Source organism: Sphaeramia orbicularis, chromosome 13 (genome assembly GCF_902148855.1).
Source record: "Sphaeramia orbicularis chromosome 13, fSphaOr1.1, whole genome shotgun sequence".
In the NCBI taxonomy this organism is placed as follows: domain Eukaryota; kingdom Metazoa; phylum Chordata; class Actinopteri; order Kurtiformes; family Apogonidae; genus Sphaeramia; species Sphaeramia orbicularis.
The window spans coordinates 30,041,934-30,060,287 of NC_043969.1; the positions used below are offsets into that span (position 1 = coordinate 30,041,934).

The following is an 18,354-nucleotide window of genomic DNA, read 5'->3' on the forward strand; positions in this document are numbered from 1 at the left end:
GTTCTGAGAGTCAGCAATAACTACATCAGCTCATTTTGAAAGGGTTACAAAAACTGGAGATGTCAGGAATACTGTCAAAGTAAAATAGAGTTTCAGTATGGTTCAAGTATGTGTATTACTGATTATCAGATGGGATTGATAATTGTTGTGGGAATATTATATGTTGCTATATGGACATCCTGGAGGGTGCTTATAGGTCACATCTTCAGGCATTACAAAAATCATTTTTTTCATCTTCAAAACCTGAGATATGAGTTTAAAAACCCTGTAAGGACAAACAGTGGAGTTCAACCACAGCAGCTTTCAGGCAGTCCTCCTGATGTGACCAAAGCTCTGATTCTGTCAAATAGGAAGCCATAAAAGCTGTAGCTCTAGGCCATAGTACTGCATATTCCAGAATCTTTACACCAAATACAATCAAATACCTTCAAGTCCAAAAACCAAACATGGACAGCATTGTTAGACAAACTCCCAGGCAGCATTCACAGGGTTAGGAGTTAGTTCTTGTTCCATGACCAGCACATAAACCAGGTTCAGTTGTTTGTTTGATTAATAACTGAGATAACCAAGATGGTTTAAACAGCTTAAAAACAGTCAACTTTGCCACAAAACTCATTTTTAGCATTCATCAGCACTATCTCTTCATCTATATCACAATACTGGAAGGTCTCAGAGTGTGTGTGTGTGTGTGTAGGTGTGTGTGTGTGTGTGTGTGTGTGTAGGTGTGTGTGTGTGTCTGCACAGTTCTGAGAAATTGAGATGTTTTTAACTGGCCAGTTTGGTACCTACAGTTGAGGAATAGTCCCATCTCCACATTAAATATCGTGGCAAGTTGATAGAACCAGTACTTTGGGAGATATTAGTAATTTTGGAAGAAAATAGTCTTATAGTCACATTGCTCAGTTGACTGGAAGAGCAGTACCACACTGCATGATGGGAAATTAAGTTAAAACTGGAACAACACATTTACTAACTTCAGTCCCTAAATATCAGTATTAATATGACCTGTGGGGAAAGCGCTAGTAAAATATATTGTGGTGCAGCTAAAATTAGTTATGTTTCCACTTGAACTTTGGGATAGTTTTAAAACAGAAAATCCATTTTATTTTATCATTTGACTTTTTTTTACATGTGCAACAAAGATAAAAAAACAAAAAAAAAAAAAACATCTGCACATCCTTTACTTTACTTTCGCCCTATGGTGACAGCTGGAGATAGCCTACACCTACTTTCATAATGATGCACATGCAACACATTTGACCATGCTGCATGTTATTGCTTCCTGTGCTGTCTTAAAATGTATAAATATCAGTACAAGCTCCAGCTTCAGTATCACACATATGATGTCACCCAGTGGATTAGAAGTCTTAGATAGTAAGATGGCTGCACAGATGTGGCCAGAGCAGGGTTGGGCACTCCTTCAGCTGCTGCTGGTGGTGACTTTTTCACAGGCTGAGGGTCCGGTTTGTAGGCTAAGGGGGGATCCTGAAAATCCTCAACTGTCTAACCAAGGGGACGTTATGTTAGGAGGGCTGTTCCCTTTTCACAACAACTGGAAAAACAGACAGAGCTCCTATATACACAAACCATTTCCACTACAGTGCACCAGGTAAGTTCTATTGTAGAAATATATTTGTTAAGTTAATCAAGAGATGTACTTAAAGATGACTATGATGATTTCTGCTTTGTAGAATATTTACTGTATAACACACACTTATTATGCGACATGGAAGATATTGTTGTCAGTTTGAGATTGTTTTTTTTTTCCTCTCTGAGTGTAGTGTGAACTTCAGGGGTTTCCAGTTTGCCCAGGCTATGCTTTTTGCTGTTGAGGAGATTAATAACAGCACAGACTTACTGCCGGGAATCTCTCTGGGTTATGAGATCTATGATACCTGCAGTTCTATTGCCAGAGGAGTAAAAGTGGCACTGGCCTTAAGTAATGGTAATGAAGAAATAATTGTGCCATCTGAAGCTCCATGCACAAAATCAGCTCAAGTACAGGCCATTATGGGAGAGACATCCTCTTCTCCTTGTATGGCAATAGCAACTGTCATTGGACCCTTTCATATACCTATGGTAAGGAGGACTGAGTAAAAAGTGAATTCTAATACTTAATCAGAATCAGAATCTCTTTATTGTCATTGTACAAGTACAACGAAATTGAGGAAGAGCTCTCCAGTTTAGTGCAAAAAAATTACAAGGTGCAACAAATAACAGTAAGAAGGCAAACTTATTTACATTAGAAAAAAAATAAAAAATAAAAGTATTGCAACTAGGAATGTTTGTAAAAAAAAAAAAAAAAAAAAAAAAATAGAGAATTAAGTAGTGCAAATAGCATGAGAGAAGTGCAAATGATATTGGAAATAGTGCAAATGACATGAGAAAATAAATATTGTGGCATAAATAGTGTGAGAAGATAAAATAATATGGAAAACTGTAAGCATTTAACAGATATTGCACATGTTATAGGATATGATGAGATTATTGCAGTGAACATCAGTGTTATTATGTGGTGTCCTATTGATGTTGTGTTGGGTTATTTATGATGGTGATAGCTTTGGGAAAGAAGCTATCCCTCAGTGTGCTTGTTCGAGTTTTATGTTACCTGTAAGATATGGTTTTAATATGGTATTTTTGGTGAATCATATGTCATTCTTCTTCCTAGATCAGCCACTTTGCCACCTGTGCTTGTCTTAGTGATAAAGTCAAATACCCATCATTCCTCAGAACAATACCCAGTGACTACTATCAAAGCAGAGCCCTGGCCCAGCTGGTCAGATACTTTGGCTGGACTTGGGTGGGAGCTCTTAGAACCAATGATGGTTATGGAAATAATGGGATGGCCACATTCATAGAAACTGCAGAGCAGCTGGGGATCTGTCTGGAGTACTCTGTCGCTTTCTACAGAACAGATCCACCAGAAAAAATACAACAAGTAATTAACTTAATCAGACATTCCACTTCCAAGGTGATTGTCACATTTCTTTCTGCCAAAGAAGTCTATATACTTATAAAAGAGTTGGCTCAGCACAATCTGACTGGATACCAGTGGGTCGGTACCGAGGCTTGGATATCTGATTCCAAAACAGCAGTTAAAGACAAACATCACATTCTAGATGGAGCTATAGGTCTGTTCATCCCCAAAGCACATGTCAGTGGAATGAAAGAGTTCATGTTGGATGTGAAGCCACTCAATTCTTCTGGAAATGAATTATTTACTGAATTCTGGGAGGAATTATTCAGCTGTAAATTTAGCCAGAGTGGTTTATCAGATGATAATGAGAAAGAATGTACAGGAGATGAAGATATAACTGAAGTCCACAACAGTTTCACTGATATGTCGCTCATGCCCATCTTTAACAATGTCTATAAAGGAGTGTATGCTGTGGCCCATGCACTGCATAATATACTTGGCTGTAATACAACGTGCAATAACAAAGTGTTGCTTGATCCTTTCACAGTGAGTTCATCACTGACTTATATTTTTGACAATTCAAAACATTTTAATGAAAACTGTGGGGTATTGAAATAATGTCACCCTTTTTTGTATTCCTTTGAATAGAAGAACACCTAATGTGCAACGGAAAATAATATCAATGAATTCTGTCTTTCTAGATTTTACATCAGATCAAAAACATTCGATTCAAAACTAAGGAAGGAGATGAAGTTTACTTCGACGAGAATGGAGACCCGGCAGCAAAGTATGAAATAATCAACTGGCAGCCCACACTAAATGGTATTGTGGACTTTGTCACAGTTGGTCTTTATGATGCCTCTTTACCTGCAGACAGACAGATGAATTTGGAAAATAAAACTATAGTTTGGGCAAAAAACTCACCACAGGTAAACTACTGTTTGGTTCCTTTAGTATTATAATATTATGGATTGTATTATACTTTCCTCCAATGCAAAGGAAAGTATATTACATCTATACACGAGCGTAAATTGTGACATTACCTATTTGTGTAAATGTAGATATCATTACTGTTCATACATAGTTTTGTTTCTTTGTTTTTCTTTTATAAATTCAGGTTCCTTTGTCAGTTTGTAGTGAGAAGTGTCCCCCAGGAACTCGCAAGGTTCTGCAGAAAGGAAAACCTGTCTGCTGCTACGACTGTATACGATGTGCAGAAGGAGAATTTAGCAATGTTACAGGTCAGAAAATACATTATATGAGTATATTAAACAATAATGTAGTATGTACAGAGTATATGTGCTCAGAATTGGAAATTCATACCAGATAAGTATTCGTACGTTATATGATATAATGTAATTATTCTGATTAAAGCTGGTACAGCCTACTGTACAGGTATATGCTATGTATGAGTTATATGTGGAATGTTAGGACTCTCAGACATCTGACATTTTCTTATATTACACAATATTTGTGAAATTGAGTATTTTACCAGTAATTGGTGACATGTGATAATGACTAAAATACTTAAAAAGTAAAATCATTAATTTCAGAGTCTTTCATCAGACTGTTGTATAAAAGTGTTAAACTGTCGACAAACATACACTATGTGGACAAACGTATTAGCACACACTGAATTTAGATATTTTATTTCTACCAGACGGCTGGGTTACAAAATGATATCGACAAATGTTATAATATAATTATATACAGTGATATATTTATAATCAAAATAAATATGTTCTTTCATATTTACAAGTGATAGGAGGATTTTTTTTGTCATGTTTCAAATCAACAAGAATGTAAAATCCTACAAGATGTAGGTGTGATGTGTCCTAATCTTTTGTCCATGTAGTGAATAAAGACTTTAAAGTACAGAGTGTACATGGCAATTTGATTCTTTGCAGATTCTACCACCTGTGAACGATGCCCTCCTGAATTCTGGTCTAATGAGAAAAGAGATGCCTGTGTGAAGAAGGAGACTGAGTTTCTGTCTTATGAGGAAATTATGGGATGCCTGCTCACTGTAACATCTTTATTTGGAACATGCATGACTTGTCTTGTAGCATGCATTTTCTTCAGATACAGGAAAACTCCTATTGTCAGGGCCAACAACACTGAGCTGAGTTTCCTGCTGCTCTTCTCTTTAACCCTGTGTTTCCTGTGTTCTCTGACCTTCATTGGACGTCCATCTCAGTGGTCCTGCATGCTCCGTCACACAGCTTTCGGCATCACCTTCGTCCTCTGCATCTCTTGTGTTCTTGGTAAAACTATAGTGGTGTTAATGGCCTTCAGGGCTACACTTCCAGGCGGTAATGTGATGAAATGGTTTGGGCCTGTTCAACAGAGACTCAGTGTTGTGGGATTTACTCTTATACAGGTGCTGATATGTATCCTCTGGTTAACCATTTCTCCTCCATTTCCCTATAAAAATCTCAAGCAATTTAACAACAAAATCATCATTGAGTGTGCTCTGGGCTCTGCTATAGGCTTCTGGGCTGTACTCGGGTACATTGGACTTTTAGCTTTGTTATGTTTCGTTCTTGCTTTTCTGGCTCGGAAGCTGCCTGATAACTTCAATGAAGCCAAATTTATAACCTTCAGCATGTTGATATTCTGTGCAGTCTGGATCACTTTTATCCCAGCTTATGTCAGCTCTCCAGGGAAGTTCAGTGTTGCAGTGGAAATATTTGCTATTCTGGCCTCTAGTTTTGGACTTCTCATTTGTATTTTTGTCCCAAAATGCTACATAGTCTTATTGAAACCAGAGAAAAATACAAAAAAGAATGTGATGGGTAAGGGGCTACCAAAAACATGACATGTTTTAATTATATTAAGTGGACTTTATAAATTTCCATGAACTTTAATGCAAGGTTTTCCTGTTTGTTAGCTAGTAGTTATTAAACACCCTTAGCGTCTACACCTCTGCCTCTTTCCTTGAAAAAAAAACAAAAAACAAAAGAAAGAAAAAGCTTAAAACGTTAACTCACTTTGTTTTCCTCTGCATTTTACACCTCTTTAGCATTAGCATTAGCAATAAGCAGCAAATAGAAGCAGTGAGCCATTGAAGGCACATGGATGAAACTCCACATCTTCATTAGCACAGTGGTCAGGGGTATGTATATGTTTGTTTTTTGGGTTTTTTTTGTTTTGTTTTTTAAACATTTTTAACAGCAGGGCAAACCATAAAGTAACTCAAGGCTCATGTCTGACTGCTGTTCTTGGTTGTTTTTTGTTTGTAGCTGTTATTATTATTCCTCCTTGGTAGTTCTTCTCGGTTCAGCTGGAGTGGTTTAGCTCTTTTGAAAATGTTTCGTCTCTCATTCAAGAGACTTTTTTCAGTTTGGAAGAAGTGTCTTGGATGAGAGACGAAATTTTTTCAAAAGAGTTAAACCAGTCCAGTTGAACTGAGAAGAACTACCAAGGAGAGTGATGACCTGGGCAAATGAGAACCTACACAGACGTTATTATTATTTGCTCCTCACTGACTTCAAACAGTGCGACTTTAACTGTCATCATCTTCATGATTCCTTTATTGGTCTGAAATAATCATATGAAAGAGGACATGAATTATGTCTTGGCAAAACCCAATATTTGTTAATGTCCATGGGTTCCAGACTTCGACTGGTCTTTGAACAAAGAAGATCCAATGTAAAACTGAAGTCCATCTGCTGCTCTCTCTCACCTAGGTTATGTAAATAGGAAATAAGCATGACACCAAATAGTCCAATAATAATATCACAACTATTTACTTGTAACTTATGAAAGTATTGAATTGGTATGTTATATTTTTTCATCAACCACTTAATAGAGTATATTTCAGACATATATGTCATGTTTTAAATTGTATTAATAGTCTTTAAAATTATTATTTCCTTGTTAACTTAACTTTTTTTATTATTATTATTATTATTATTATTATTATTATTATTATTATTATTATTATTATTTCAGTGCAGGCTACACATATGCGCTATACATTCAAAAAAGGAAAACAAACCTTCACCCAACAGGACTTTACTGGACTTGACAAACACACACAGTGAATAAAAAGCAACAATATTTGACTTAACTTTAATTTATTTGTAATGAGACCTCTGTTGTTTGATGCAGTAGACTCAAATAAACCGTCCTTGTTCAATCCATCAGGCCTAATGAAGTAATGAATTATTACATGTGGACACTAGTGTTCTTTTATGACACTTAACATTAGAATCACCAACAATGCAGAACCTCCAATCAAAACAACTGAATAAATGTGGGTATATAATATGTAAGGCAGTCTATTTACTATGTTTGCATTATGAGTAATGGGGATCAAAATTACCTCATGGCAGATCTAGGTAAAACCACTGTTTTTTTTCTCTCCCTCTTTTATTCCCAAATCCCCTAAATGCATAAAATTGTCTATAGAGCACTTCTAGAAGAAATATAGAGTATTTATTCAAACAGTTAAATGCAATTTAATATGTGAGAAAAGTCATATACAGACTGAGCGAACTGTTGTTTTTAGAGGAATTGTATTGAGACTTTAATTTCCATTAATCCTACAATATTTGTAATGTCTAAATCGCATACATTTTATTAGAGAGGGGATTTGAAAATGTGAAATGTAACTCAACTCAAGCCACTGATACCATTATAGCCAGATAAGTAGCATGATATCAAAGTATGAAAGTAGATCTGGTCAGCAGACTATACTATTTTCTGTTTTTCACCTCACCTTGAAGCTTCGTAGGGATTAGAAAAAAATCTTATGACATTTCATGATGCATAAAAATGTATAAATACTAGTGCATGCTCCACATTCTCAGTAAGATATGCACAATGCCTCCCAGCAGTTCAGAAGTCTTAGATAGTATGATAACCTCACACATGTGGCCAGAACAGGGTTGGGCATTTCTGCATCTGCTGCTAGTGGTGTCTTTTTCACAAGCTGAGGAACTGGTTTGTAGACAGAGAGGGAATCTCGAAAACCCCCAACTATTAAAGGATGGGGACATAATGCTGGGAGGAATTTTGTCTTTTCACAACAACTGGGAAAACAGACATCATACCTACATGCACAAACCGCTGCCACTACAGTGCACCAGGTAAGTCAACGTGTAGAAATGTCTTTGATAAAAGGGAGTTGAACAAAATAGAGTAAAATTAAGGAATATTTTCTGCTTTCTGGAGTATTTATATCATATACTTTAATGTCATTATGTCAACTTTAAAAATGCACTGGTTAAATGGACATTTCTTTTTACTCTTGAGTGTAGTCTGAACTTCAGGAGTTTCCAGTTTGCCCAGGCTATGCTGTTTGCTATAGATGAGATTAATAACAGCACCGACCTACTGCCTGGAATCTCTCTGGGTTATAAGATGTATGACTCCTGTGGCTCCATTTCTGTAGGAGTGAAAGGGGCACTGGCCTTAACTAATGGTAATGAGGAGGTATTTAGACCCTCTGAGATGCCATGTACCAGACCGGCTCAAGTACAGGCCATTTTAGGGGAGTCAAATTCCTCTCCTTGTATGGCTATATCTACTGTGATTGGACCCTTTCATATACCTCTGGTTGGTAGGAGTGATTCAATCTTACATTTTATTATAGTTCCTGACAATAATCTAAGATCTGATCTGTGAATGTGCTCTTTATTTTGTAGTGACACACATGTAATTTACCTGTATTCTTCTTCCTAGATCAGCCACTTTGCCACCTGTGCTTGTCTTAGTGATAAAGTCAAATACCCATCATTCCTCAGAACAATACCCAGTGACTACCATCAAAGCAGAGCCCTGGCCCAGCTGGTCAAGCACTTTGGTTGGACTTGGGTGGGAGCTCTTAGATCCAATGATGATTATGGAAATAATGGAATGGCCACATTCATAGAAACTGCAGAACAGCTGGGGATCTGTCTAGAGTATTCTGTGTCCTTCTATAGAACAGATCCACTAGAAAAAATAAGACAAGTAATCAATGTTATCATGGCTTCTACCTCCAAAGTGATTATCACTTTTCTTGGCCCAAAGGAACTTTATGTACTGATGAGAGAAATGTCTGAGTACAATCTGACTGGATACCAGTGGGTCGGCACTGAGGCCTGGATATTTGATTCTAAAACTGCTGCTGTGAACAAACATCACATTCTGGATGGAGCTATAGGTCTGTCCATCCCTGAAGCACATGTCAGTGGAATGAAAGAGTTCATGTTGGATGTGAAGCCACTCAATTCTTCTGGAAATGAATTATTTACTGAATTCTGGGAGACATTATTCAACTGTAAATTTAACCAGAGCGATTTGTCAGATGGTAATGAGAAAGTATGTACTGGAGATGAAGATATAAATGAAATACAGAACAGTTTCACTGATATGTCACTCATGCCCATCTTTAACAATGTCTATAAAGGAGTGTATGCTGTGGCCCATGCACTGCATAATATACTTAGTTGTAATAGAACATGCAATAACAAAGTGCAGTTAGATCCATATATGGTGAGTTAACCACTGAGGAATGGTAATGTATTTATGACATTAAAAACAAAGCAAAACAGAGAGATATTTTAGTACCATGAATTATTTACCATGATAAGAAAAAAATAATAAAAGCAGTTTAAAAGTTGGTAGTAGGTATGTGTATTGAATATCATATGAATATGTTTTGGATGCTTTTAAAGAAAATGTCTACTGTTAATGTATGCAACAGGAAATTAATTACAGTGAATTATATTTTTTCTAGATTTTACAACACATAAGAAAGATTCAGTTCAAAACTAAGGAAGGAGATGAGGTTTACTTTAATGAGAATGGAGACCCTGCAGCAAAGTATGAAATAATCAACTGGCAGCCCACACAAAATGGTATTGTGGACTTTGTCACAGTCGGTCTTTATGATGCCTCTTTACCTGCAGACAGACAAATGAATATTGAGAATAAAACTATAATTTGGGCACAAAACTCACTGCAGGTAAGTTGTTGTGTGGTTCTTATCATGTTCACAGTGGTGTGATTAAAAAATGTTCATTGTTTGTGTGAGAATAAAACAAATGTTTTGTACATTTTCTTATGTCAAAATGAATACTATTACATACTTCTTAAATATTATTGTACTCTCTATCCAGGTTCCTCTGTCAGTTTGCAGTGAGAACTGTCCCCCAGGAACTCGTAAGGTTCTTCAGAAAGGAAAGCCTGTCTGCTGCTACAACTGTATACAATGTGCAGAAGGAGAATTCAACAACGTTACAGGTGTAGTGAAATTTGCCACTGTGTCAGACTTGTTCAGTCGAGTTTCACTTCATGCTCCGAAACTGTAAATATTTCTATATATCAATATATAGCTTTGTTTTCTCAAGAAGGGGTAAATTTAACTGTTTTACAGTTGTGTAGAATATTAAAAAAAAAATAACATTAAATTAATCTATTATGATATTATTATGAAAAACATCCACATGTAAATCCTACATATGAATCATTACCTATCAAGGTTTAATCACACAAGTATCACTTAAGTGTCACTGAACTTTACCATAATTGAGGTTGAATTATGTCTCTGAGTGGTCTAATATATGCATTATGAAGATGGATGTATCATGTCAGAGTATGTGAAGGTCAGATGTCTTTATGATCTTGATTAATTATGCTGTCTTCTGTGAGCATTTAAAATATAACTATTTGTACTGAAAATATTATTAGGGCAATGCATTTATGTACATATATTTAGTTTGAGCAATATACCTTTATTACATACACTTTTCTCTGTTTTCGTTACAGTGGTTGATCTGTATTGTCATGTGTGTCTCATAATGCACATAAAATGATGCATTACATTTGTAGGTGACAGTCTGACTCATTTGCAGATTCTATCACCTGTGAACGATGCCCTCCTGAATTCTGGTCTAATGAGAAAAGAGATGCCTGTGTGAAGATGGAGGCAGAGTTTCTGTCTTATGGGGAAATTATGGGATGTCTGCTCACTGCAGCATCTTTATTTGGAACATGCATGACTTGTCTTGTGGCATACATTTTCTTCAGATACAGGAAAACTCCTATTGTCAGGGCCAACAACGCTGAGCTGAGTTTCCTGCTGCTCTTCTCTTTAACCCTGTGTTTCCTGTGTTCTCTGACCTTCATTGGCCAACCATCTGAATGGTCCTGCATGCTCCGTCACACAGCTTTCGGCATCACCTTCGTCCTCTGCGTCTCTTGTGTTCTTGGTAAAACTATAGTGGTGTTAATGGCCTTCAGGGCTACACTTCCAGGCAGTAATGTGATGAAATGGTTTGGGCCTGTTCAACAGAGACTCAGTGTTGTGGGATTTACTCTTATACAGGTGTTGATATGTATCCTCTGGTTAACCATCTCTCCCCCTTTTCCTTTTAAAAACTTTAAGGATTTCAAGGACAAAATCATCATTGAGTGTGCTCTGGGCTCTGCTATCGGCTTCTGGGCTGTACTCGGGTACATTGGACTTTTAGCTTTGTTATGTTTCGTTCTTGCTTTTCTGGCTCGGAAGCTGCCTGATAACTTCAATGAAGCCAAATTTATAACCTTCAGCATGTTGATATTCTGTGCAGTCTGGATCACTTTTATCCCAGCTTATGTCAGCTCTCCGGGGAAGTTCAGTGTTGCAGTGGAAATATTTGCTATTCTGGCCTCTAGTTTTGGACTACTTATTTGCATTTTTATTCCAAAATGTTACATAATCTTATTAAAACCAGAGAAAAATACAAAAAAGAGCATAATGGGCAAGGGAGGACCAAGAACAATGTGAGGAGGACAATGGCAAAGTTTCAGTACTGCTAACTGTGTTTGGATTCTACCTGAATTACTGAGAAATTTAATGTAGACAGTTACGTTACTGATAGCATTAGTCCAACCACTATAATAACAATGGCTGTTATGATGGTAGTTGTGGTTGTGTAATTTTACTGCTAGACCACATCCCCTAGATGATGCATCTGTTGCTAAAACTGTCCATTTAACATTTTGCTAGTGTGGAAAAAACATCAAGTGGCCTGGTTTTTAACCTGAGGTGCTGCATCTCTTATTTTTCCTGAACTCAGGACTTTCATACTTGGACTGTATCATCTGGAATGAGTAAAAAGGAACATAACAGAGAATTTGTACTTTGAGACTTTTAGGCAGAAGTTGTATCATGAAAAATTTACTCAACACTGTGGACTGAGACAATTAGGCTTTGGCCAAATCCCAATTCACCCCTTGGCCCTACCCCTTTGTTTTGCACGTCCAAGTGAAGGGGTAGGGTTGTCCCAATCCTCGATGAGTCAAAGGGGAAGGGCTAAGGGGGAGGGCTGTTTGACACTGGAAATGGAGATTTTTCAGGAGCAAACTACAAATGGAGGGGTATGAGAAATCTCCCATAATTCTGTTCAAATCATAAGCACAATAGTGGTAAACACAGCAAAAATGTGCAGCAGTGTGACGAAAGAAACACAAATGTACATATTTTCTTCATAAACTACTTAATCATTTGATCGACTGTTTAATGCCATCTCAATGTGTTATTGACCGTAATTCTTCAAAAACATGCCCAAAGCCCATGAAACAGAGACGGTTACAGCTGCTGACGGCATAGTGAATTATTTTAGAAACAAAGTTGTCGCATCGGTTTATAGCAGCATTAATGACCGACGATGATGTAACAGGTCTAGAAGGGTTGTCTCATTTCATAGGGGAATATTTCAAACCCTACCTCTTGCAACTCTGTTTCAAGGGGTAGGGGTAAGAGGTAGGGTCAAGGGGTGAACTGGGGTTTGGGCCTAAGTCTTTCAAAGTCGTGTATAGTGCAAAGGATTGACCATGCGATACACTGATCCACTGGAGCAATGTGATGCAGACCATGCTGATATTTCTGTTATAGTGGGTAAAGGCCATTGTGCCTGCCCAGCAGCACTTCAGATTTTACAAAAAATGAGGCAAGGGTGGGATACAGTTTATCAAATTGTTTCTAAATAAATCTACATACATGCCCCCCCACAACTTGACTTTTTTTTTTTTTTTGCCAAATTATGATTAAGATTTTGAATCAAGATTCTTTTTTAAGTACTCAGATATTTTACCAAAGTAAATGTTGCATCAGTGTTGTGTTACTGTTCATAATGTTTTTGCTGCAGATGGAATGTTATTATAAGCCCATAATATTTGCAATATTTGACAGATATGAACTGTATGTATATTACAATGTGGAAAATAGATGAAGGAGAGGAAGGAATGAGGAAAAAAAGAGTACACATTAAAAAACACAATCATAGACAAAATACAATGACTCAGTTTTTTTTTATTCATATACGATGTCATATTAAAAGTTAAATTAAGTTACCCATATTAAAATGGAATACTACTTATTTTTGCATCACTGTGCAAAAAGTTCATAATGTCCTTTAAGTGTATTTTTATTCAAGTGGTCTGAGAGGGCACAAGCCTTCTACCCCCAGCTCTGAACTCTAGTTTTCAGGATGTAAAAAATTAAAATTGTGACAAAGTGTTTTCAGGCAGGTAGGCAGGTAGACTACAGTAATTACTGATCATTGCTACTGTATTGGTCATTCTTCTCTTGAAGTGCTTGAAAATGTGGATATGTCTCTCCATGGGACCTTATATAAAGTCATATGCATAATATGTACAGTACAAATACTCCATGGCAGTACTGGCCTCTTAAATTGTTTAGTTAACCTGATGTAGTCTGTTGTGTTAAGATTTAGGGTTTATTTGACTTAAACTCTTCATTTCGGTCAACTTTGCACCAACAAACATTATGGGCATCCTTGTCATTGTAACACAGTGAATTGTACCTCTGAAATAGTTATTGTAATAGATAAGAAATCTGACTTAAAAAAAAAAAAAAAAAAAAAAATCAGTACACCCAATATGTATCAACTCATATATTACTACCAAACAAAGCCTGTCATTTAGGATGAATGTAATGCTTCATTGCATGTAGGTGTTTGGTTGGAGTGTTTAGAGACCTTTCATTGTGGATAAAATATGCTGTAGTTTCCACAGCTGTGTTATGGGGAATTGTAAAGACCTTTTAATTTGTCTTAATCCTGCATTATATGAATTGTGTAAATTGCATTAATATATTAGAATAAAAACTGCATCTCTTAAACTAATACATTAACTCATAACATCATGGTCAGATAACCATTCAATATAATACCTTATTCCAGGTGTAAACATCCATCCTGTCATTCAACTGACCTTGTGGGTTTACAGTAATGACTCAAGTCTGTTGTTTTCAGGTTGCTATAATAACTATAAATATCAGTACGAGTCCCAGATTCTCGGTAAGGTGCATGTGATGCCACCCAGTGGTTTAGAGGTCTTAGACAGTAAGATGGCTGCACAGATGTGGCCAGAGCAGGGTTGGGCATTTCTGCAGCTGCTGCTGGTGGTGTGTTTTTCACAGGCTGATGAGCCTGTTTGCAGGCATAGAGGAGATTCTGAAAACCCACAACTATCAAAGAATGGGGACATTATTCTGGGAGGAATCTTTTCTCTTCACAGTAGTTGGAAAACCAGACAAGAAAGGTACATGCATAAACCACTACCACTTCAGTGCACCAGGTAAGATACACCGTAGAAATGTTTTGATGAGAAACAAGTTAAAAATGATATGTTAAAGTTGAACTTGATTTTAAAAAGAATTTCTTAAACTTCCGAATGTATGATTGACATGGCATTTTTATATGTACATATTTTTTTTTACTTTCAGTTTGAACTTCAGGGACTTCCAGTTTGCTCAGGCCATGTTATTTGCAATAGAGGAGATTAATAACAGCACAGACCTACTGCCTGGAGTCTCCTTAGGCTATAAGATTTATGATTCCTGTGGATCCATTCCTAGAGGAGTGAAGGTGGCACTGGCCTTGGCTAATGGTAATGAAGAGGTGTTTGTGTCCTCTGAGGAACAATGTATTCAACGAGCTCAAGTACAGACCATTATGGGGGAGACATCCTCTTCTCCTTGTATGGCTATAGCGACTGTCATCGGACCTTTTCATCTGCCTCTGGTAAATATCTTACATTGCAGTTATCAGTGCTATTCAGGTCAAATGTTATATTATTCAAACTCTGGTGAATACATATATGTAATTCTTCTTCCTAGATCAGCCACTTTGCCACCTGTGCTTGTCTTAGTGATAAAGTCAAATACCCATCATTCCTCAGAACAATACCCAGTGACTACTATCAAAGCAGAGCCCTGGCCCAGCTGGTCAGATACTTTGGCTGGACTTGGGTGGGAGCTGTTAGAACCAATGATGATTATGGAAATAATGGAATGGCCACATTCATAGAAACTGCAGAGCAGCTGGGGATCTGTCTGGAGTACTCTGTAGCTGTCTTTAGAACTGATCCACCAGAAAAAATAAGACAAATTATAGACATAATCAGGGATTCCACCTCCAAAGTGATTGTTGCTTTTGTCTCCCACATGGATATGGATGTATTAATCCATCAGCTGTCGTATCACAACATGACTGGATACCAGTGGGTAGGAAGTGAAGGGTGGATATTTGATTCCAAAACTGCTGCTATGGACACTCATCATATTCTGGATGGAGCTATAGGTCTGTCCATCCCTGAAGCATATGTCAGTGGAATGAAAGAGTTCATGTTGGATGTAAAGCCACTCAATTCTTCTGGAAATGAATTATTTACAGAATTCTGGGAAGGACTATTCAACTGTAAATTTAACCAGAGCAATTTATCAGTTGGTAATGAGAAAGTATGTACTGGAGATGAAGATATAACTGAAATACACAACAGTTTCACTGATATGTCACTCATGCCCATCTTTAACAATGTCTATAAAGGAGTGTATGCTGTGGCCCATGCACTGCATAATATACTTGGCTGTAATGAAACATGTGACAGCAAAAGACCATTAGATCCATTAAGAGTGAGTTTACCATGGAATTTTTCATGTTTCATGTTTTGACCAAAAATACAATATCAATATATAATGGGAATATGTACAATATGCTTTTAAACCATAAACAAAACAAGATGTGTGTGTGAAAAATGATTATAATTATATTCTGCTTTTCTAGATTTTACAACAAATTAGACAAATTAATTTCAAAACAAAGGAAGGAGATGAGGTTTACTTTAATGAGAATGGAGACCCTGCAGCAAAGTATGAAATAATTAACTGGCAGCCCACACAAAATGGTATTGTGGACTTTGTCACAGTTGGTCTATATGATGCCTCTTTACTTGCAGACAGACAGCTGATTCTAGAAAACAAAACTTTAATTTGGGCACAAAACTCTATGCAGGTAACTACTCTGTACTCCTATCAACGTCATTGTGCTGTGACTCAAACATATTTTTCCTTTTGATTTCATGTCTTAGATAAAAAAATGAAATTAGATTTTTTCCAAGTGAATACTAATCCATATCCTCTGATTGTATTTTTTATTTTGCTTTCATCCAGGTTCCTCTGTCAGTTTGCAGTGAGGAATGTCCCCTAGGAACTCGCAAGGTTCTCCAGAAAGGAAAGCCTGTCTGCTGTTATGACTGTATACGCTGTGCAGAAGGAGAATTCAGCAACATTACAGGTGTAGTTATATTCCCTGCATGGTTTGAATCTTTAATATAAGAACTGTAGTAGATGTCTTATTGAATAAATGCACTGTATAAAGATATCATGTGCAAAACTAAGTGTCAATATAACTACCAAATCACTGCATTACACAAAACATTTACAATGAAAAATTGCTTGTGCTTAACTCTCAAAGTATGGACAGACTCAGAAATGTACATTGTATTCAGTATTTAGTGATTTCTATTACATTAGAAATTACATTAATGACATGCAAAACTGATGTAGGTCACAGATCTAAGAGTGCTGTGGCATTAACAGATTTCCCCTGGTTCCACTAGATACATAATAAAGATTATATTTGATTGTAATTGATTACAGTTGACAATTTTCTTGCAATTGTATGTGACCATATATTATATCTAGTAAATACAATGCGACAGCTGCTTCAAATATGTAGAAATGAAGAAACAGAGAAACTTATATGACAATCTGATTCTTTTACAGATTCTATCACCTGTGAACGATGCCCTTCTGAATTCTGGTCTAATGAGAAAAGAGATGCCTGTGTGAAGAAGGAGACAGAGTTTCTGTCTTATGAGGAAATTATGGGATCCCTGCTCACTGGAGCATCTTTATTTGGAACATGCATGACTTGTCTTGTGGCATGCATTTTCTTCAGATACAGGAAAACTCCTATTGTCAGGGCCAACAACGCTGAGCTGAGTTTCCTGCTGCTCTTCTCTTTAACCCTGTGTTTCCTGTGTTCTCTGACCTTCATTGGCCAACCATCTCAGTGGTCCTGCATGCTCCGCCACACAGCTTTCGGCATCACCTTCGTCCTCTGCATCTCTTGTGTTCTTGGTAAAACTATAGTGGTGTTAATGGCCTTCAGGGCTACACTTCCAGGCAGTAATGTGATGAAATGGTTTGGGCCTGTTCAACAGAGACTCAGTGTTGTGGGATTTACTCTTATACAGGTGTTGATATGTATCCTCTGGTTAACCATTTCTCCTCCATTTGCTTTTAAAAATTTCAAGCAATTTAACAACAAAATCATCATCGAGTGTGCTCTGGGCTCTGCTATAGGCTTCTGGGCTGTACTCGGGTACATTGGACTTTTAGCTTTGTTATGTTTCGTTCTTGCTTTTCTGGCTCGGAAGCTGCCTGATAACTTCAATGAAGCCAAATTTATAACCTTCAGCATGTTGATATTCTGTGCAGTCTGGATCACTTTTATCCCAGCTTATGTCAGCTCTCCAGGGAAGTTCAGTGTTGCAGTGGAAATATTTGCTATTCTGGCCTCTAGTTTTGGACTTCTCATTTGTATTTTTGTCCCAAAATGTTACATAATTTTATTAAAACCAGAGAGGAATACAAAAAAGAACATGATGGGTAAAGGTCCAACAAAAACAACATGAAGGTCATTGACAAAGACAATGTTTTATGCTGTTGTAGTACTACCTTAGGTAATAATCATATTTTTGCTCTGTGATCTCTGTCATCTTCTGCTGTACCACAATGGGATGCAGCACCTGTCCTCACATGAGTAAAAGTATACTTTACATGTACTTTTGAAACCTGTAAATATCTCAGAGTTTGTCAAGGTCTTCCCAGCCTGGAGGCCCATTCATACAACACAGCATCCAGTCCCAAACACTGGGTCACATTTTGGATGCAGAGAAGGGTGTCTGAGTTGCAAAATATATTTGCATTTCAAACAATTTAAACAAGACAGGAAAAAAATATAATGTGATTGTGTTTTGTGTATGTTGTTTTACTAATAAGGAAATAAAACAATGCGGTAACCTTGTACCTGCCTGTCATACATACATAAATGTTTCACATGGCACCATTTGTTTAATAGGATACTTTGATTTTT

At 37.0% G+C, this 18,354-nt stretch overlaps 2 protein-coding genes across 2 annotated transcripts; both read left to right on the forward strand.

Annotated features, from left to right (window-relative positions):
• The first annotated feature begins 1,815 nt into the window (after positions 1 to 1,815).
• On the forward strand, positions 1,816 to 12,237 carry LOC115431099 (extracellular calcium-sensing receptor-like). Its single transcript, XM_030151349.1, has 11 exons — positions 1,816 to 2,079; positions 2,669 to 3,463; positions 3,619 to 3,846; positions 4,035 to 4,158; positions 4,825 to 5,727; positions 7,803 to 8,010; positions 8,182 to 8,479; positions 8,606 to 9,400; positions 9,645 to 9,872; positions 10,027 to 10,150; positions 10,762 to 12,237. The coding sequence occupies exons 1-11, from the start codon at positions 1,816 to 1,818 to the stop codon at positions 11,673 to 11,675; spliced, it is 4,881 nt and encodes a 1,626-aa protein (XP_030007209.1). The 3' UTR covers positions 11,676 to 12,237.
• A 1,189-nt stretch (positions 12,238 to 13,426) lies between these two features.
• LOC115431810 (extracellular calcium-sensing receptor-like) lies at positions 13,427 to 18,272 on the forward strand. Its single transcript, XM_030152461.1, has 6 exons — positions 13,427 to 14,491; positions 14,640 to 14,937; positions 15,033 to 15,827; positions 15,979 to 16,206; positions 16,365 to 16,488; positions 16,980 to 18,272. The coding sequence occupies exons 1-6, from the start codon at positions 14,226 to 14,228 to the stop codon at positions 17,891 to 17,893; spliced, it is 2,625 nt and encodes an 874-aa protein (XP_030008321.1). The 5' UTR covers positions 13,427 to 14,225; the 3' UTR covers positions 17,894 to 18,272.
• Positions 18,273 to 18,354: the final 82 nt, after the last annotated feature.

Coding starts and splice junctions, on each gene's coding strand:
- LOC115431099 (XM_030151349.1), top strand. CDS start 1,816: ATGCTTTTTGCTGTTGAGGAGATTAATAACAGCACAGACTTACTGCCG. Junction 8,011..8,181: donor CTGCCACTACAGTGCACCAG/GTAAGTCAACGT, acceptor TCTTGAGTGTAG/TCTGAACTTCAGGAGTTTCC. Junction 10,151..10,761: donor AGAATTCAACAACGTTACAG/GTGTAGTGAAAT, acceptor ACTCATTTGCAG/ATTCTATCACCTGTGAACGA.
- LOC115431810 (XM_030152461.1), top strand. CDS start 14,226: ATGCCACCCAGTGGTTTAGAGGTCTTAGACAGTAAGATGGCTGCACAG. Junction 15,828..15,978: donor GACCATTAGATCCATTAAGA/GTGAGTTTACCA, acceptor CTGCTTTTCTAG/ATTTTACAACAAATTAGACA. Junction 16,207..16,364: donor GGGCACAAAACTCTATGCAG/GTAACTACTCTG, acceptor GCTTTCATCCAG/GTTCCTCTGTCAGTTTGCAG.